The 22,018-nt window shown below is 39.5% G+C and overlaps 1 protein-coding gene across 7 annotated transcripts in view; it reads right to left on the bottom strand.

The window, feature by feature from the left end:
- Rev1 (REV1 DNA directed polymerase) overlaps nucleotides 1-22,018 on the bottom strand; it is a 78,020-nt gene that overhangs the window by 11,804 nt on the left and 44,198 nt on the right. Inside the window, exons 6-12 of one of the 7 annotated variants that reach the window (XM_051152758.1) lie at nucleotides 20,081-20,781; nucleotides 17,815-17,922; nucleotides 16,266-16,382; nucleotides 11,458-11,563; nucleotides 6,846-6,974; nucleotides 4,709-4,863; nucleotides 1,506-1,625 (exon numbers count right to left, since the gene is read on the bottom strand). In XM_051152758.1, the coding sequence (XP_051008715.1) occupies nucleotides 1,506-1,625; nucleotides 4,709-4,863; nucleotides 6,846-6,974; nucleotides 11,458-11,563; nucleotides 16,266-16,382; nucleotides 17,815-17,922; nucleotides 20,081-20,781 (1,436 nt within the window). Of the gene's footprint in view, nucleotides 1-1,505; nucleotides 1,626-4,708; nucleotides 4,864-6,845; nucleotides 7,555-7,609; nucleotides 7,687-11,457; nucleotides 11,567-13,488; nucleotides 13,688-16,265; nucleotides 16,383-17,814; nucleotides 17,923-20,080; nucleotides 20,782-22,018 lie in introns of those variants that run through there. The other 6 variants (XM_051152752.1, XM_051152753.1, XM_051152757.1 and 3 more) reach the window with 6 other exon arrangements.

Here is a 22,018-nt window from a genome sequence, read left to right as displayed (position 1 = left end):
TTCATTCATTTTCTACTTTTGAAATGATTTAAATCAACTATAAACTCAGAAATCCATCACTAACTCTGCCGGTTGAATTTGTATTTTTAATGTCATTCCTGGTTCCCTATTTTTTCCTTCTGGAGTTTCCTTTTGTAAGGCCAGTGTTAAGTGGGGCTAGAGACAGGATCAACGGTTAAGAGCACTTACTGCTCTTGCAGAGGACCTGAGTTTGGTTCCCAGGACCCAAGTCAGGCAGCTCAAAATCACCTCTAATTCCAGCTCCAGGGAGATCCAAGACCTCTGGCCTTCAGGGGCAACCTCACTCACATGTACACATCCCCACACAGATACACATTCCTAAGTACATTTAAAGTACAGAGAATCAACTTTTAAAACCAGTGCTAGAGGCTGGAGAGATCGCTCAGAGGTTAAGAACACTGTCTGTTCTTCCAAAGGTCCTGAGTTCAATTCCCAGCAACCACATAAATGGCTCACAACCATCTATAGTGAGATTTGGTGCCCTCTTCTGGCTTGCAGGAACATATACAGGCAGAATACTGTATAAATAATAAAGTAAATCTTACAAACAAACAAAACAAAACAACCAGTGCTAGGAATCAAACTCAAGGCATCACTCATATACCGTTGAGTGCCTCACCACTTAATTCTACCTGCACTTCAGAAGCATCATCTCGCAAAACAGATGAGCACTTTTGTAAACCTTTGTTTTCAGCTTAGAAATACACTACTTGATTATGAATCTAAAAAAATGAAAGCTGAGATGATGGTTCACTGGAAAAACGTACTTGCCTGACAAGCCCGATAACCTGAGTTCAGTCCCTAGAATGCATAGCTAACGGAAAGAATTGATTCCACAAAGCTGTCCTCTGGCCTCCATACAGAATGACATATATGTGCACGAACACAAAGTCAATAAAATAAAAAAATAGCTTTTAAAAGACTAAGTTAATTTCATATTTCCTTTAAAATTATTTCTGAGAATCCTTAATCTTGTTACTTAAGAAATTCCGTCACTGTTCTTTGCATTTGCCCAGGGTGTTCTCCCAGCTTACACCGCTAGAATGTCTAGACTACAGGTCTCTGTGCTAACACCTAGATTATGAATGTGGTGCTGGGGATGGAACCCAGGGCCTCTGGCATGCTAGGGTGGCTGCCTACCAACTTAGTCACATCAGTGAGAACCTGCAAAGTAGAACTCACTAGGGGAAAACTAAAATATGTAACAAATTTATTGACAGGATGTTCAATGTAGTATTTAATTTTCTTTTTCATGACCCTTAATATTGTATTTACAGAGACGGGAAAGTTGAGCATGGCAGCACATGCACTTGGGTGCTGAGGCAGGGTGATCCAGTCTGAGGCAGCCTCAAGCCACGTATCAAGACCCTCCCTGGACAAAACAAAACAAAACAGCCTCACAAGAACAGAAACAAAGGCACAAGAAGCACTTATGGATGCCTATAACGCATTACAGGCAAATGCTTAGTAAGACTTGTACTTACCCGGTAGGTTGGTAACGAGCTGACCTCTGATGAAATCATCAACTTCGTCTGGTTGCAGGTGGTACTGGCCATCTGGCTTTGCCTTTCTAGTTGCCATTCTAGCAAGGAGAATATTAGAACCTAAGGAATTGAAAAGGAAAAACATGCTCAAGAAATACCCATAATCATTTCTTAAATTTTCATGAAAAAGACACATGTGAATTGAGTGATTCAAGTATCTGTAAATAATAAACTAATGCAGTTTTGATAATTTTCAAGCAAGGCGCGCGTGCACACACACACACGTATATATATTTGGTAGTTTCATTTAATATTCCAGAATATGGCCAATATGCTATCTGATAGAGGTTTTCCTTTATTTTAAAACAAGTATTATTTCAGTGTTTATTCCTGACGGATGCACAACAGAACACACAGGGAGGGGTAAGCTGGGTGTGGTGGCTCAGTAAGCAATCTTAACACTCAGGAGGCTTAACTAGCCCATTGGCTATGAATCTGAAGCCAGCCTGGGCTACAGTGTGAGGTCTGATCTCAAGTTCCCTCCTCTCCCACACTCAAAACAGTTGTAGATTTATAGAAAACCAAAGCAAAAATAAAAACCGGTTAATTTTCCAACCCCAAGGTCCAGCATATGTGGGGACAACAGGTCAACAAAGCTCCCAAGTCAGAACAGGGGAAGAAGTGAGAAAAGGCTTTTAAGGTCTTCAAAGAACGGGGGAAGGCCAGCAGGGAATCAAAACAGCAGGCGGCCTGGCCTACGGGGACGGCTGTCAGGCACTGAGCTGACTGTTACGGCAACTTTTCTATGACGACAGACACATCAAGACATCAGTAAAGTCGTGTTCTAACAGCATGCAGAAGCGTCATGGAACGACATACCATAAGTATGGATTTCCTATAAGGAGTTCAAGTTTAGAAAAGTTATTATCAAAATGATTAAAGTGTACGTCTAGGGAATTAAAAGGAAAAAGAGCGAGGAATGGACGTACCAAGTGGAATTCTAGTTTTAACTCCATTCTTAAACTGAAAGTGTATTTATACTACCACTTGTAGATTAAAAGTATGATTAAAAGCAAAAACTCAAAACTGTGTCTGATACTGAAATACAGAGATTGAGAGGAAAAGACAGACTGATAGGGACCCACAGGCTAACAATATGGGGTGAAAAGGCAGGCTAGACAGTAACTATAAACAATACCAACGCAGTCACCATGTTTTTAGTTTCCAGTGTGCTACGGTGTTTCAGATGCCCTCTATTGGTGCGATATCGGGAATGACTGTTACGGAGACTGTCAGAAAATGCCCTCTCATCACATGGAAAGCCTGCTCCATGGGACACAATGCTGCAGCCTCACTACAATCCCATGGCTGGGGAGGTTACTGACCAGGCTGGGGGTGTGAGGCAGACCTGGTAGTGTCACTTTGCTAAATGGACATGTTGTCATATTACCTGCCACAAATATTGATGTTTATGGCCATAAAGTATTTGTGCTACTCTCACCCTTGGTCAAGTAAGCGTCTTTCTAAGAATCCTAAATGGTCAAAGACTGTTGAGTTCTCAGCCCTAGATGGCTCTGGGAACATCCTAGAAAACGGGGTGGGGAGGCTTAAGTGCTAAAGAACAGTGAGGAGGGCTGACAAGTGCACAGTGCATTCAAGGACTCACAGCGACTCCAGAAGGGATGGTTTCTAGTCAGGAGGCCTGGCTGTTGAGGAAGTAACTTATTTCAGGGGTTTGGGGTGCTGCTAGGTTTTATACGCAGGTGGATGCTCCCACAGTCATGAGCATGGCAGAACAAGTGTGTGAAACCAGTGACCATTAAAACAAAAAGAAACAGAAGCAGGACCTGAAAGTGAGAGGGAACCCGGAAGTACTATATGATCAAAATACACTGCAGATATGTATGAACTCGTCAAAGGAATAAACAGAGAATATTGCTAAAAACAAAAAACAAAAATCCAAAACCCAACAACCACGCTTGGGTGAGATCAAAGCCCCTTCTGGGCTGCCTACTTTTCAGAGAACCTTCCAGGGAAGGCAGTCTCTCCTACGCACACAGGAGACAGCTCTAACTCTCTAACTACACCCTCATCAGAGAACCTTCCAGGGAAGGCAGTCTCTCTGACTCTCCAACCACATCCTCATCAAAACGTCAGACAGCAAGTGTGGTGGCCAGGCACTGCCCGTGCAGGAGACCTGCGTCACCGGGCCACATGTCAGTGCTGGGCAGCAGGCAGCTCAGATCCCTGGGGTGCTTCAGCAGCATATTTGTCGCAGACCTCCGGGAATGTCAGTCACGGAGCCTTTCTCTCCCAAACCCCCATTTTGAGATAGGGTCTCAGCACAAATCCAGGTTGGTCTGTATTCTGCAGGCCTCTTCCCTCAGCCTCCTGAGTGCTGGGACAACCAGTGTGTCATCACACCTGCAGTCTCGTTCTCTAATCAATGGAGTAGTAGCCTATCTATGATGTCACAGAGATACCAAGATAAATCTTACTGCTTCTGAACACAAGAATCTGAGGAAAAGGGTTTATGAATGAGAATACAGTGATGAGACTAGAAACGAGAACAGTGACAAGCACAGCTTTACGACCACTTCTCAAGCCTGCAGGACGAGGTGTGGCTCTCTGTGCTTGAGAGGCCAGCAAGACAAGAGTTTCTTGGTGCACAGCTGAGTGGGCTGCGGTACGCAGGAAAAGGTGCCACAGAGAGCCTATGCTTTTCAGCTCTGTAAAGGTCATAGTCTAAAGTCAACATGAAGAGCACAGGTGGAAGCAACAGCTGAATAAACGAAAGACAGAATGGAGAGGTGAGGTGGAGGAGCCTTGCAGAGAGCACCGTGATTCCAGGAAAGCAAAAGGCAGAGGAGGAGACTCAAACTTTACTTCAAGTTCCATGCAGCTTTTAAGTTTCTGTTCAAATTTGAAAAAAGCCAAAAATTTTAATTTAACTCCCCCCCCCCTTTTTTTTGAACAAGAAAGAAATCATACTAACTCCCTTACTGCAAAAATATTCTATCACCAACCACTTACTTGCATTTTCAACATTTTTTTTCCACTGCACAGCTGTAAGTAATGCTAAAAGTACAGGAAAGACCACTTCTGCAACAAGTAGTTAAGCTATTAAAATTCCTTTAAATTAGGGGATATTCAAGGATTCCAAACTTTGGGTAAATCAAATACATGATAAGCCATATACTAACCAATTCCAACAGAGGCAGGACATTTAGTCTTGTCTTTGATTTCCATACGGAGGGCTGCTGCAAATTCATCAGGAGTAAGTTTAGTCTCTGCAAGGATGTCAGCGATGTCTACCAGTGCTTCATCGCAGCTGACAGCTTCAATGCTGTGTGTGTAGCTAACAACACAAAACAGAGGCAAAGGGTGAGTCATACCTATGGCCTGCTCTGGGGCATATTTAAAGGCAGAAATAATCAGAAAGCAGAAATGGCATTTTTTTTTCTTTGTTTTTTTCAAGACAGGGCTTCTCTGTGTAACTGAGCCCTGGCTGTCCTGGACTCACTTTGTAGCCTGGTCTCGAACTCACAGAGATTCCACTTACCTTAGACTCCTAAGTGCTGGGACTAAAGGTGTGCGCTACCATACCCAGCAAGACAAGGAATTTTTAAATACTGAAAACAACGACAAACTAAACTTCTAAACTTAAATAACCCGTCCAAGGTGCCACTATTTAGTTATCTAATTTTTTACTACAAAGCTAGTATTCTAACTACACAGCAAATACTCCTACAGCAGGAGTGACTGTGCTGAGGCTGCCCTTGCCCATGTGAATGACTACACAGTGGTAAACGGATCACAATGACCAACCGTCTAAGAAAACATCAAGCGTGGCTTATCAGAAACCAGCTTACACACATTAGTTCAGTAAGTGCTGTTCATCTAAAAGCAAAATACAACTTTAAACTATCTAATAGCTATTAAATCCCTGAGACTCTATAGGACAAAGGGCCAGTCAGCCTAACCCTGGCTAGAAGAAACACACCTGTATTTTCAAGTGGAAATGCTGCTCCTTTTTACAACCTTGTGTGATCTCCCTATATAAAAGACTACTTGTTTTTACAGAAGAGACCATGCAACAGGCCAGAAATGACAGACAGCCAAAGAGGCCTCACAATCAAGTACTGTCTCAATACACACTTTTTGTAGGTTACAAACCATATAAAGATCTACTTATTCAATAAATAAATGCTACTTAGGCTAAAAATGTAAGAATGAATGTTTTTGTTTTGTTTTTTAATAAAGACAATGAGGTTTTGTTTTGTTGCTGTTGTCTCCAATTCTTATGCCTGCTCCTCAGCTCTTTTCCTTGTGTTAGTTTGCTTTAGCCAATTTTGATGTGATAGTTTTATTATATTTTATTTTGTTGTATTTGTTGTTAGCTCTTAGAAGCCTATTCTTTACTTATGAGAGACAGAGAGGGAGAAGATCTGGATGGGAGGGGAGGTGGGGAGGAACTGGTCTTGTAGAAACTATTTTTAATATGGGGGAGGCGCAGAAGTGAAGACAGAGGCAAGCACACGTCCCAGATGTCAACACAGCTGTACAAACCTTGGACCAATACCTTTATACTGTACTGAAGCAGGCCTCAGTCAGTACTTACATCACTTCTAAGTTTTTTCAATTACAGAGACTTAAGCAGTTGTGAGCAGGACCTCATGTAGCCCTCTACACAGAAACTACGTAACTCTGGCATTAGAGCATGTTAAGTTTTTACGTAATTCTTTTCCTCAAGCTAATTAATTAGCCATTTTAAAACAAGTACAAGAGACTTGCGTCTATAAAAACTAATTTTTTGGCATGCTTAACGATTTTAAGATAAAAAAATATTTTGAACTGTCTCTCCGTGCTACTGACTCAGCAGTTTTAACCATACTCAGTTACAATGCAGGGTCTCCTCCACGACCCTGGCTGGTACTGAAAGGCAGGGACACAGCACATACTACTGCACCTTGCCTGTGAATTCTAATTTTAAACAAATAATTCAAATGTGATAAAAGAGAAGACCCAAGTGAAACAAAAACACAGCAACAACAAAATAGCTGACTTCTTTGTCCATCTGGTTTCATGGGAAAGAAAAACAGGTCCACATATACTGGTAGATTTCACATCACGATCAGTAGCATTTGAACAGTGATACGGTGCACACTTTTCCTTGAGACTGAACTACCAACTACTGAAGTTACATTAAAAAGGAGAGAGGGGCAGGCTAAGAAAAAGGCTCGCAGGAGAGACAAAAACCTAGTGACTCTCATAGTGCTAGCAAAAAGAAGACTCTAAGAATACATCAAGAGGAGGAGTAAAGCACACTGCACACAGTACCTTGCCAACGTTTCATACATTGCTTGAGCAACTTCCCTGCATGCATGAAAATCATATGGAACAGCTTGCAGATTAGGACATAGCTGTTTAGCATGCCCGAAAAACATTCCGTTCTTAATGCCAACTTGTCTAGAAAGAAAAGAAAACACAGTGGAGATTACATCTAGGTCTTTGACTGACAAGCAAACACCAAGTGTGTTATTATCGCCCCATGCCACTAATACACAATTTCCATGTAACTCCCCCTCTCATTAGGGGTTAACAATAGGCATTAGGAAAATTTACAAGTCCCCCCAACAAAAAATAATACAATTGTCTCACTAGAGTAAATGACATCTCTTTTGTTTATAGCTAAACACTTCTAAAACTTGACCTCTGGCCCCTTTGCAGAGATGCCAGCATGCCATACGCTGGTGATATCACAACCACCACAGAGCAGGAATGTGCTGTGAAAACAATTTTCTTCTCCTAATACGTGGCACAGTGTAGCCAGGCTCATCCCCCAAAGACAAAGCATATGAACGAAAGAACTACACAGAACAGTGCTGGGCGACAAACAGACAAAGTGTACTCATCCTATTACCACCCAATTCCCAATTGACCAATTCCAATGCTCCTCAAGTGGCTCCACAGTGGTTGAGATGCCAACAGCATTGTATGGTAGGACATCACTCTGGGCAGGAGCCAGGGTTCCACAACTTTGAGGGACCTAATTGAAAATGGTAAATTTTAAATCTATTTTGTGTCTCAATGCCCCACATTACCTTTGATATTTGGAGCATTCAGCATAAAACTATAATTATGGAATTATACATAATTAGATAAATTCCATTTTATCACTCTGTAAAGAATCAAGAAAAACAATATCACAGTAAAAACATAAGCAAAATAAATCAACGTTTCACCAGATTACATAATACTGCATAGAATGATCACAGTTATTCTGTACATCCACTCAGTCATGTTTACCAAGTATGGACTTAGTTGGAGGTGTGCCCGCTTTAGAAGCAGGTCCAACTGTCTCTTGGCCTCTTGCCTAAGATCAGGTGAATAATTAGTCCTCTACTGTTATTCAGAGGCTTTGGGACTCTCCTAATATTCAGATCACCACAGAGAACTACAAAGAATTAAAAAGCCTCTCAAGTTACTCAGAATCAAATCCAAAACTACATCGATTATTCATGTAAATAAAAGTAATAAACGACTTCAGTATCAAGTTTCAAGTGGACAGAGGACCTAGTGAGAAGCAAACAAAGACAGGAAAGGAAGCAAAGGTAGCTGTTAACAGCTGCGTGCAGCTATGTGATAAGGTGCTGAGTGTGCCCTACTAACAGACCCCAAGATGTTTGTGAGCATGTTCCTGTATCTACCCTGCTTGATCTGAGTTAGAGTCAGGAGCCCTTAATAAACCAACATGCTTATCAACACAGAGAAGTGCAAATACAATAGTTCAGATAGGTACACAAAATTATTAGCAGAAAAGACATGGTGGCACAAATGCTGTCACCACACCCAGGTTTGCTGTGTTTTAGGATCTGACCCAGGGCCTCGTGCTGGGCAAGCATTCTTCCAACTGAGTGTGAAGCCACTGCACACTAAGAAGAAGCAAACCCAGGTTTCCCCATAACTCAGGGGACACAGATTCCCCTGGAGTAGATGTTCAGGATATTACGATTTGTTCACAGAAAGGAAACCAGTAATGGCAATGGCAAAGGAGTCTGCCAGGCAGGTGTGATGCATGCTGGAACTGCAGCACTTAGGTGGTGGCAGAAGCACAATTTTGAGTCTGAGGGCAGGCTGGGATACAGAAAAAGTTCCAAGCTAGCTGAGTGGCACAATGATTACCCTGTCATAGAACAAACAACAAAGCCTGAGGTGGCTCTAACAGAATGACCCATATGCTCCTCCTCACTAAAATCCATGCAGAGTAAGTTACCAAAGCTGTGCATTAATGTATGTGGTGCAAAGTAGAATTTATGTCCCATTTTAAACTATGTAGCACACATTCTTACTGCAATAGGCTTGGGTAAGACAAAGCTCTCTGGAGTTGAATTAGGCAATATAAAAAGAGGAAAGTATCAAATCACTATCGATGCTCTTTCAATATACTACAGCCCACAAATCCCTATCATTAAATAACTGTAAAATGTTTTTATAAAAGCACGTGAAATCAACAAAGAGGCTAATAATGTCTATTTTCTTACTTGAGAGGTATACTTCTTTAAGGCACAGCCTTAAATTTGCCATGCAGCAGAAAATGACCCCGAGCTCCTCCTATTGCCACCTCTGGCTCCAAGTGTTGGCATTACCATCATGCACCACCATGTCTGTTGCTGAGGTCAGAAGTAACACCTAACACTTCCTTCAGCACTATCTACTGCGTCCTCATGCACACACTTGCTCTTTACAGTGCACACAACAGTTAATCTCCACATACACACCCACTGTCTAGGGTTGTTCACCACCTCGTCACACTTCTCTCTCAAAAATATTTCTCTGACAAAATCATAAGATTTGTTTAGAATAAAAGGGGTTATGAAATTGTTTTGGATACCTTCATGAGGAAAAGCATTTTAGAAAATAAAAAATTACAATAAAAGTAAAAAACTCCAAGCAGGCTACCTACCAAGAAGAGACCTGATACCTTATGAACATATATAGGGGGAGGAGGTCCCCCTCAGTCACAGTCACAGGGGAGGGGAGTAAGGGGAAAATGGGCGGGAGGGAGGAATGGGGGGATACAAGGGATGGGATAACCATTGAGATGTAATATGAATAAATTAATAAAATATCTTTTAAAAAAAGTAAAAAATTCCAAAGATGTGGGCTTACTTGGTTTTGTTTTTCAAACTCATTTTCATCTCGTTAGTCAAATCTGAAATAAACACTCGCTATTAACTAGCACTTACGTGCCTGGTCACACACTACGACACTCATCTACCATCTCCCCAATTATTCTGGCCTTCAGCTTGGTATTCATCACCTGTGGGTCAATACAAACAGACCACCCAACACAGAGGCCCATGAGTGCAGAGCTAACAGGACCAACAACACAACTACCCCTGGCAAAAGCTTGGAAGGTCCACCCAGCACTCATCTTTCATCTGGCTGGTGTTGACCAAGACCTGAGACCCGAAAGGGGGTGTGGTAAGGCCTGAGTTCTCACTTTACGAACTAGCAAGGACGTCCTTTGTATCCTCCAAACACCGGTCACAACTGTCTACCTATTAGTAGCCAGGTTACCATCCCACCCACTGTATACTAAGGTCTAAATTCCCTAATGCACTTCTATTTTACCTAGTAGTTATCTTTAGTAAAGTAAGTTCCAAAGTTTTGACCACATTATCAATTGACAATAGATTAGGTTTTATTCAAGATAAAAGTAAACTTAGTGAGCATAAATTTGGCATATCACGAAATGCATACTTATTATATTTATGCATGCTTAAATATAATGTATTTTATTAATATAACACTTTAAGAAAATTACCAGAATATTAAACAAACTACTGATTATACTATGTAGAGCTCAGACATTTTACCAGATCAGACTTCCTTAATTGTCCCAAATTTAAAATACAACTAATTTAGCTTTCTTCTATAATTATTGAATTCTTCAACATGCATTAATGATATGAGTGCTCACTGTGTTATAAAGGCAATAATGTCTGAGTTCACTTATTAAAAAGAAAAAGAAAAGATTTTTCTAATGAGTAATTATCACTTCTACTTTTATAACTGTTACAATTTTTTAAAACTCCAGTTATTACTATTATGTGTATGATGGCACACAAGCCTCAGCATATTTGTAGAGGCCAGGAAACAACCCTGGAGTCGATCATCTCTTTTTATCTTTATCTGTTTCTAGGCACCGAAGTTAGGTCATCTTGTTTGCGTGGCCTTTTTAACCGCTGAGCTCTCACTGGGCCTACATTAATTTCCTAACATATAAGGCAGATTATATTTATGGCTTCTGATTATTGTACAGTAACTGCTTATACAAAAATTAGTGGTAACAAGTTTGTATGTTCTTATTAATTTGAAGTGAGAATAGGTCTGATGGCAGAAAGTAATTTATTTATGATTTAAAAGGCAAACAAGTTCCAGCTTGATTTTCTGTGTGCATGTTTTCTTGAACGCATGTCTGTGCACTGACAGAAGAGTTGGACTCCTTGGACCCAGAGGCATGAGCAGCTGTGAAGCACTATGTGGGGGCAAGAAACTGACCCTTCATCTTCTGCAAGAACTGCCCTTCACTGTTGAGTAGTTCTCCAGCCCAAGTTCAACTTAAAAAAAGAAGTTTTTATTTATAAGAAGACTGAATAAATAAGGCCCCACCAACTCCATTCAAAAATATATATGCAACTTTCAGTTTTATGCCTGAAAGACAATGAACATGACAATGCAGGATCTATCATGAGGAACTACTATGTTATTTTAAATTATCAACATGGTAATGTAGATCAAAGACTCGGGCTAAAAATATTTCTTTTTCACAGTATGTATTTAATATGTTGAACTCACAGAGAGTTGCATTGCAAGACTTAATCTTCCTATAAGCATATAAAAAGCCAACTATCCAAGAATTAGAACTCACTTAGCTTCTACATACCTGGCTTCATAACTACAAGAAGCAATTTCAGCTTTTGACAAAACAGAATCAATTCCATTTGTTTGTGCAGAATCTTGATTCTCCCACAGTGATGAATCTGGTATATCTGCTTTAAAATAAAATTTAATCATTATGTTAAATTTTATCTCCCTTAACTTTTATTAAAGAAATGTTTCTATTATTTTCAGATGCAAATGTTTAAGTTCCAAACACCTGAGTTAGGTATTATTTCTATATTTAGTACAACAAAACTAATGAAATTATTCTTTCATTATATTCTTTAGCAACAGTCAGATAAAAACATCTAATAAATTCAAAGTATCCTGCACCACATGGTCTCTCAGGGTAGCCCAGGAAGATGAGCTCCCTGCCCTCGCCCTAAGAGGACTATGCAGCTCACTGTGATGGAAAGAAGCCAGTGGGAAAAAATGGTTCTTGGGATGCTTTTTCTTGTTATTTCCTTAAAAAAGGTCCCTAGAGATCTTAAAACTAATATGTTAAAAGTCAAATTTCTGCCAGCCATTTGATTAAACAGTAACTTAGTAAGTAATCTTTTTTAGAAATGTTGGTTTCTTGTTCCTCATATTCAAAGTTAAGCCAGTGTAACTAGATGACCTCATCTAAACACTACATACATACATGCACACACATGTAATATGTATGTATATTATGTAACTATATCTTCATACACTCTAAGACATTTCATCCTAAACTTGAGGGTTTTGCTTTATACACATCAGGTAAAAACAGCCTAACAGCATTATTTTCTACTTTTTATTTAACAATTGCACTCTCAATTAAAAAACTTGAGCTCAATGACAATCAGTAGGAACTGCTTTACAGAATGTCATTCTAGTCTCCATAGAACAACAGCTCACCAGCATTTCTAATATTCTAAACAAATCTGCAATTGTCACCAAAGCATATAAAAGTCCCTGGCCTACAGAGTACATGGCTGCATGATACCTGAGATTCACTAATAATTGAGTAGTCAAGTAAAGTTTTGGTCATAGTCTCAGGATAATACAAATTCAGTTAAAAATAAAGCGTGCTTTTACAGAACTTTCAATAAAAAACATACTACGTTTTTAAAAACACAATCTCAGTCCTATCTACTCCATAAACAACACTGTTAGTAAAGCAAGACCCAAACATATCACTTTAGCTAATCCCCAACAAACCTACCCTGAACACATTGTAACACACACAGCTAACAAACCTACCCTGAACACACTGTAACACACACAGCTAACAAATCTACCCTGAACACACTGTAACACACACAGCTAACAAACCTACCCTGAACACACTGTAACACACACAGCTAACAAACCTACCCTGAACACACTGTAACACACACAGCTAACAAACTCAACACCTTTTCTACTAAAAGCCTCAATGTTCCATGAAAAAACAGCCAAGTTATTTTACCACCAGAAAACAACACACAGTATCTGGCTTCACGTGTACAATAACTCTTATCTGATCAATATCCATCAACACCTCTGCCTAATATACAACCCATGCAAGTATTTCCAAATCCTAGCACCCATACATGAACACCACAAATAGAAGCCAAACTCAGACCTGGTATCTTGGTGGGAGTTGAAATGCTACTTGCATCTAAAAATAAAAACAAGAGTATACAATGTGAGCTATGATCTCTGGTAAAATGTAAATATATGCCACACCCTGACAAACAAGACAGAAATGAACAGATTGTTCAGTGCTTCTGACAGTCCACTATCTAATCTGTAAGAATTTAAGGGCTGCAGTAACAGACCAACAGAGGTGCCACTAAACAAACAAAAGACCACAGCCACAGTGTGCTACCTTCCAGAGGTATAACGGAATCAGGCTTTAAAAGAAGTTACATGACCTTTGTGTTCGAAGGACTATTTAAATAAGAGTCTCATTTGGAAGTTATAGAAAGTTCATGTTTGAAGTGAAAACAGAGTGTGGTCCATGCGCCCCCAATGCCCTGGCCTGAGAGGCAGCACCGTGGTGTTCCTCTTCCCTGGGCTGGCTGACCTGTTCCACAGTGCAGCAGACTGCGTGCGTCTCTCCACCAGCGGAGTGAGTTGCTTCGTGTGAGACTCGGGGAAATGCAGGGGCACACTGTCCTCACTGGAGGGCAAGGTAGAGAACTGCTCATCAAAACTTGACAAACTAGACGGGCACATGGAGAGTGTGGAGGGACGCTTGGAGGAATCAGAGGCCAGGACACAGTCTGTGAAAAAGAAATCGCTGAGAATAAATCTATGACTAACACGAAGTTTTAAACTGTTGCTCTTTAGAATGAAATTGAAGGTGTTGAAGGGAGAAAAGCATCTGCACCCTGGGAATCCAGGGAGGGGTAAAAGGCCCCAACCACGAAGTGTAGAGGTTAAATGGTTCTGAACGGAATCATCAGTGAGATGATTCCAGGAAACAGCTCGGCAAAGGAAGTCACAGACAGATGAGATGCCCTGGTTACGTTGACCTAATTTCTGAATACAAGGAACAAGAAATGAGTTTCCAAAAAGACTAAAGATGCTTTTTCTGGCCTAATGTTCTGACTCATCTAACCACACAAGTGAAAATATTAGGACTGCTTTCTATAAAGCTAGTGTGTATAAGTCAAAGATCCTGACTTCTAAACTGACCTGTGGTACTTTTAATTTGGGGTGCTATGTTTAGTAATGACCCAGAGAAAGTGAGATCAGGAAGACTGGAACAAGGGCACTGGGAAACAAGCTCTGGGCACAGGCTTGGCTGTAAACTTAATAAAAGACAGCTTAGTCCTTATGTATAGCAAATATTTTTGTAAGCTCTAATGGGTCAAAGGACTTAAGACACAAATGAATGTCATCAAGGTAAAAGAGTGTAGGTCAAGGCTCACTGCCACTTTTTGTAAGGAGAGGAAAATCTGGTTTTATCAATTTTCAATGGCAAATGGAACATGTCCTCTAACATCTGGCTTCTGGTGTATCACCCACAGAAGTGAAGAAGACACAAATTATAAAAGGCTGTTAAAATATTATGAAAATCCAGTGGCTACAAAGACGAAGATAATTAAGTAACCAAAGAAAACATTCTGCTGCAAAACCATGTATGGCCAGATGGTGAGGGAAAGCAAGACAAAAGAACATCAGCTCTCTGCTCCCTTCAAAGACCTAGCACCTGCCAAGGTCTGAATCTAGATGCAGACTGCTCAAACCAGCAGCCAACTTCGACTGTACCCACCAGACAGCGACAAACAACTTAGAGACGCCACCAAATATCATTTACATCTGGTATTTTTTTTCCTTATTTTGATAGTTGTTTGGCGAGTATTCACTTAATATTCGCTATGTGGCAAGTCCTGAGCACTTCCCTCAGCTACATACTTCCTGCTTTCTAGAACTTCAGTTTTTATAATGGTCTTCATAATACCATGTAGAAAATACAGAAAGAAAAAAACAACTCTGTATAAAACTACACTTAAGAAACTAACCCTAGACCATAAAGCAAAACCTCTACAAGCTCAGAAGTCACCCCACGATCTGCTGACACCAAGAACTAGAATCTCAAAAGTCTCTGAAAACATTTAACAACTAATAAGCCTAAGAAACCTTGAGAAATGGACACACTCATAAAGTACAAATGTGTGTTTACAACTACTCTTTCCAACGTACACTGTGTAAGCAGGTGATTAACCGACAAAAAGACTAATTCCAGAAAAAAAAAAAAAAATTCAAATGTCCGGACTCTCCTTTTGTCTCATTAGAGTCTTTTCTGAAATAAGCCCAATGTTTTATATCTGATAAAACAGGGAACTGAAGTGACTGGGGTAAAACAAAATTAAATTCTTTCTACTATGTCATATGTCTTTCTTCTAATTAATGTTTTTCTAAGAGAATGATCTTTTAAAATATTTCTGGTTTTACAAGATATTTCACAGGGAAACCAAAGACGTTCTAGGTAAGTATTTCTTTGGAACTTTAAAGCAGGGCAATAAAAACACAGGAAGATCTTATTGTGAATAGAGCAGTTTTCTAAGACAGTTATGAAAACACTTCTTCTAAGAAACAAGTTCACTAAAAGTCACTAAAAGCAGGCATGTCATAATCCTGGCATTTAGACTCTGGATGCAATAGAGGCTGTCTCCTTTCCTGAGCCAGGGTCTCCCTGGTCTCTAGGCTTCCCTTGACAGTACCGTCCTCCTGCTGCCATGCCCAAAGGCTGGGCTTAGTTAGGTACTATTATGTCTAGCTTTAAATTCTTTCTTTTTAAAATTTATTTATTATGTACACAGTGTTTTGCCTGCATGTACACCAGAGAGCACCAGATCTCATTCTAGATGGTTGTGAGCCACCGTGTGGTTGCTGGGAATTGAACTCAGGACCTCTGAAGAGCGGACAGTGCTCTTAACCTCTGAGCCATCTCCCCAGCTCTAACTTTAAATTCTTAAGAACACTGAAGAACACAAACTTCAGTGTCTTCACTGTGGTATAAGCAAAATGACTAATAAAGTAATCTACATCAATGTTTCTATAAAATGATCATGTGTTTCATTCTCAATCTAAATGTATAAGAAGCAGATTAGCCAATGTTTAAAGATCAGACTTCACTGAGTTCCAGGAAAACAGCGTCATTCAATTCCGGAAAGCACTAAGTGGAAAGCAGATCCAGACTCTGTTTTGATTGGAGTTCTCCCTAGCATCTTTAAAGCCTTCAACCTGAAAGAGCTAACGACGCTAATTCTGCTTGTACTTGTCAAACACCAGCACCACAGCAGCATCCAGGCCACCACAGAAGCACTGCGGCGTCACAGAGCTCGTCTGTACCTGCTTTTCCTCTCAGGACTTTATTCTGGTAAAACTGCCACTCCAGCTGGGGGTTAGCACCAGGACGTAGAGGTGCCCTCCCGGTGCCTCTGTTACTTGTAACGGCCACTGGTTTTCCTGTCAGAAAAAGATTAAATTGTTCCTCTAAGTACAAAAGGATGTTAAAAACATGTAATAGAATTTTTTCATGGGATTTTAATTAATTAACATTGTTCTTTAATCACACAGTCACTAAATCTTAAATAAGGCAAACACCCAATACCTTATAACATCACCTAAGGTTTTCAGTTAACCCCCAAAAGCTCGGTGACTTTTTTTTTAAAGAGAGGGTCTAAGTTCTGGAATTCTCTACACAGACCAGGTTGGCCACAAATTCAGGTATCAGCCTGCCTCTGGAGTGCTGGGGTTAAAGTACATGCCACCAAGCATGGCTCTAGTGACATTTCAGATAAACTGACTCAATACAAAAGCAGCAGAGTTAAGTTTCTCATGGCTTTTGATTCCTTAAAATGAAAAACAGGAAACTCAGATACCAGGTTCTGATTGTAGGAGTCGACTATTAAAGAAAAATTATAAACAGACTTTTCTAGCTCTTGTAAAAAGAGGTTCAACATCTATTCTTACAGTTTTAATTTTATAGCAAGAAAAATAAATTAGAGATTCATGTATAGTAATCAAAATCTGATTTAACATATAACCAAATGCGAATTTTCGGACCCCTAGTTTCTGCTTTAGTTAAGAACATCACTTTTTATTTGTGTATTAAGTTACAAGACAGCTATAATGTTGTAAAATTGGCTTGCAAGTGGTATAACACAGGCCAGAGGGCAGGAGGCTCAGAATAAAGAAACACACACTCATAACCTCCCCGTCCCTCCACTCAAGCAAAACAAAAACCACAAAATACTAAATAGTAGGTTGTCCACAGCTAAAACTGATCCTTTTGCACTCTAAATGCCCCTTTCAGGGCTGAGGAGCAACTACCTGGGACAAAAGCAAAGTTCTGTTGGGAGTCTAGACTTTTCTAGGACTTTCAGTGCCCTAACTACAGTATGTTTACATAAGAGAAAAACTGACTTTAAAAAGAAAATGCTTATGTAGCTGTCTCATCCAGAAAGAACTAAGCAGCACATAAATAACCCTGAAGTGTCATTAGAACAGACAGCTTGCCTGGTGACTCAACTCGGTACCAAATTATTAGAGGCCAAAAGTAAGGGTGCCTGTCCACTTTAGGGAGGAGAGCTATTTGGACATGAAAAAGAGCAAAGTCTGAAGACACAAGAAACCACGAGGTTCCCTTAGCAAACAGTAAAGAGAGATAGAAAATACCCAGAAGCCCTCATCTATGAGAGACCTTAATTTAAGACATCATCTGTTGATCTGAAATCACATCAAGCAGTAGTTTTCTCATTTGCCTACGCCTCTGGTTACGGAGTCTAGACAATTTGAAGAAAGGAACCAATGTGACCAAGGAAACCCTCCCCCCAAAAAACCTTTTCAATTAGGATATATAACAATGTATCAATTTTCTTAAAACAAGAATACAGACCTTTGAGATCTGGTCTGTTTCGTATACCCACTGATACAAAGAAGCAATCCATATCAACATGCATCACACAGCTCTCATGTCTGGGTGAGCTCAATACTGACATTCTGCCTAGAAGGAAAAAGAGAACATTCAAACCCAAACTAATTATTCTCATTAAAAACAGGTTTAGTTAATTTTAAAAATCATATTTAAGAAGAATGGTGTCAACACAATATGCAATGTATTGTGGACTATGCACCACCATGACAAAGTTCAGTTTCTTCAGTTTTCTGATAGAATTTTAAATCCATTCTAACAATACCATGTTATCATTTCCTAGTCTACTTTCCAACAGTCTTAAGATTCTGATTTTATTAGATAATGTTATGATTACTTATAACAATTTTGATATCTGCAGATTCACATCCTTAGTTTCGTGGAACTAAGGAATCTTTGATGAGCTCCATTCCCAACATTCTACAAACCTTCTTTAAAGAAACAACAGTTATAATGGCTACTACTGCGCAGTGCTCCTGGTACGTGTATTTGTATATCTATATACAAATTGGATTTTTCTTACACCGTTAGATGTTAACTACTTCTGCAGCATGTTTATTACATTTATGGAAATGAAAGTCAATATTATCTTTGAATAACCCAGATGTATTTTATAGGGGTTACTATGACCCAAGCATTGGGACAATGTTATTTTATAATGACACTGCTATTACTCCTCCTGGTGTTCCAAAATGTAGTAGTATATAGGTCCCTAAATTTAAAAACCTAAAATCTAAGAGTTTTTAAGCTTGTAAAAGTTCTGATCTCAGAGAATATTCTTGCATATCACCTTTATGGTGAGTTTAAAAACAAAAAAAATCTTACTCCCTAACAAATAGGCTACTTCATGTAATAACTGTGAGGCATTTGCGTAGTCTCACTCTGTGCAAGGCACTGACTCTTTCTTCATCTTATCCTTAAGTGGACAACCCATAAGCTGGACAACACTGACTACTATTATTCCTCTTGCAGAGAGGAAACAGGCAAGAAGGGAAAATACCCATTCATGTTCTTGCTGCAGAAACTGGCAGAGCAAGGACTGGAATTCGGGCTACGTTATTTAATTCAAACTTTTGTTATTCTCTACGCTACCTTCAGAAAGATTTGTCAAGTAAATTTTAATAACCATAATCTTTCCTTCTCTGGCAGTGCTAGATATTAAACTCAGGGCCTTGCACACGTCAGGCAAACAACAATCACAATTCTACTGTACAAAAGTAGTATAAAACTCAAAATACTATTAAATATGTAAGGGGTACAGAATATGTAAATCAAGTACCTACCAAATGCTTTCTTACCACATTAAAATTTATGAATTTATTCCCATTCATGGACCTAATTCATAATAGTATTTTAAAGCTTTCAAAGTTAAGTGACCTTCAGGTTAAAAGGACCAAGACATAACATTATCTAACATCTATGGCATTACTCTGAACTATTTCAGAAATACTTAAAAAGCATTTTGAGTAAAAGCATGTTGGAATGTATCAGACAATATAACAGCAACAAAAACTCTCATGGAAAGGCCCCACAACTTTCCAAAACACCATTAGCATTAGATATGCCTCCCTTTCCACAGTATAAAGATTACTGTCACATAATCTTAGAATTCTCTTTTTGCCACATGCCAACAAAAGAAAAAAGCCAAGCCCTTTGTCAAAAACAACTGAACCTTCAAACTGGGGCTAAACTAGAATTTAGTTTAAGTAACAACTGTCACAAAACAGCTTCTTTTTGGATTGAGTGACAAATATTAAGCACACACGCAAATTAAACAATCTGTGTAGATATAAAAACAATCTAAGTTTACCACTATAAATACAACAGTTATATGTCAGTGTTTAATTTTTAAAAGTGCATTATGAAGCAAGCATCTAGAAATCCAGTTACCCATACCAATCAATTTCATTCTCACAGGTTAGGCATGGATTATAAAACGTAATATACAGTTCAAAACTTCAACAATTTATAAAGTCTACATGGGGAAGGAATGCTTGGGATCCCAGTTCTGACAGTGTTGAAGTAATCCGACATTTTCGGTTAGCCACAGTTAAATCTAATATAAAAAATAGGAATAAAGTTTTCAGTCATACTTACTGTAACTTAATATAACCTGGCATTCCTGGAGGCTTTTATATTAAGAAGTTTATAATGATTAGAATATCAATGTAAACATCAGAACAAAATCATCAAATATAACTGTTTTGAAGAAAACAATTTTAGTATCTACCTGTGTCAGTTACAACAAGGGAAGACCTGCCTGTTTTCATTTTTTTTAACTTTTCCCTTCCTGGAAAGATACCACTACTTTGTCTTTGTAGGGTATTGACAAACTCAGTCAATTCACACTTCCATGTTGAGATGTGATGCAGCCTTGAACGAGAATAGAAATCTGAAATAAAGTTGTAGTCTGATGGTTTGGATGGCACTGAAGGTGCTACCTTACTAAGAGTCAGAACAGAAGTGCTTTTTGTGCTTGAAGGCCCCTGAACAGTGGAGTGGTGAGCACCATTGATTTTAGGGTTACTGTGCAAAGATGGGGAGAGAGAATGAGTTCTGTGTGGACTCCGCAAAGCATCTGCATTTCTGGTGCTGTGCTGCAGCTGCGGCACTGTGCAGTCTCTGAAGTCAGTGTTGCTCTTCTCTGTCCTCTCCTCCTCCCGGGTGGAGTCTGAAGAAAGCTTGCTGGCAACACTGTTGCCCACAGGCACCAAGCAATCCTGTGTCTTTAAGGCACCATTAGAGCTGTGAGTATGTCCATTAAAAATGACAGCGGTGTCTCTGGGATGTGTTATTCCATTTTGCTTCCTTCCTGTAAATGTGTGTTCCAGATCCTCAAAACTAAAGTCACCTGCATCTTCCTCATCCCAGCTGCTCACTCCATTGGCTTTTACTTCAGTTTCTGTCTCAATCTTCGTAATTATGTGATTTCTAAAGTATAAGAACAATTTAAGTTAATGTATCTGACTTGAAAACTTAAAATATAAATTCTTTGTGACTTACTGCTTCCCTCTTAAATATTGAAAAGTTAAACCATAAACACTATATTTTTGTTTGAACAAAGGGTAAATCTTACCCAAACTAAAGAAACATGAACATTTTTTTCCTTGTTTTCAAACTTTTTTTTTTCTTTTTTGAAAACAGGGTTGCCTACTCCCTAAGTGGCTTTTTACTTAAGGTTAACAAATACTGAAATTACAGGCATGCGCAGGCACGTCCAGTAGTGTTCTGCAACTTTTTCTAAAAGAACAAAACAAAACAAAACTAACTAGAACCTATTATCTCTAAACTGTAAAGCACAGCACTGTAGTTTCTTCACTATGTGAACGGCATCTATTTCCATAAAATGCCCGTGAGTGTGCCCGTGAGTGTGCCCTGAGTCCTTGCTGCTGGCTTACACCTGACTTTCATGCCAGCCACTCTCTAACTCATTACACCCAGCACAACACATGGGACTCTAGGCGGCTCCCAGCAGCATGAGAGCTGCTGAGACTGCATTCAGCCACACACTCACTGCCTTACCATATCCCAGGAGCCATATCAGAATCAAGTGCGCAGTATTAACTCAGTAAAATTTGTAACAAGAAAAATGACGACACTTGAACAAATAACCAAGAAAAGTATATTTAGATGCCCCAGATATCCAAAGGCAACCTGGATCACATAATGGTCACAGGCTTACAAACACATAATCTCTGAAAGATGTGATACTAAATTCACATCCCGGCTACTCTGTGTTGTTGTTGTTTTTTAATCCCCACCCATTTCTACTTGTCTCAGGCTCTGGCTAAATCTTTCATAGACATTGATAGGCAATCTGAGTACATCCAACTGTCACAGAGGAACAACAAACTGGAAACAATGGGAAAAAAGCCTACTCAGTACCAAATCAGAGGAGCTTGCCCCTGAGGTTAAGGAAAGAGAAGAAGGAAGTGAAGAGCCACCTACAACATTTAAAATGTAAACTACAGCTAGCCCTCACCAAACTCCCATAAGTTTAACAAAAGTGATATAAATTTTTTTTCTTTTTTCTTTTAAAATCTAGCACAGGACTTAAACCCCAGCCCTAGGGGAGGCAGAGGCAGACAGATCTCTGTGAGTCCACGGCCAGCCTGGTCTACAAGGGGAAATCGATGAAAGCCAAGGCTGCTATACAGAGAAACCCTAT

This window comes from Acomys russatus, chromosome 11 (genome assembly GCF_903995435.1).
Source record: "Acomys russatus chromosome 11, mAcoRus1.1, whole genome shotgun sequence".
NCBI classification, from domain to species: domain Eukaryota; kingdom Metazoa; phylum Chordata; class Mammalia; order Rodentia; family Muridae; genus Acomys; species Acomys russatus.
Note: the sequence above shows the minus strand (reverse complement) of the source record. Positions and strands in the feature narration are given on the sequence as shown.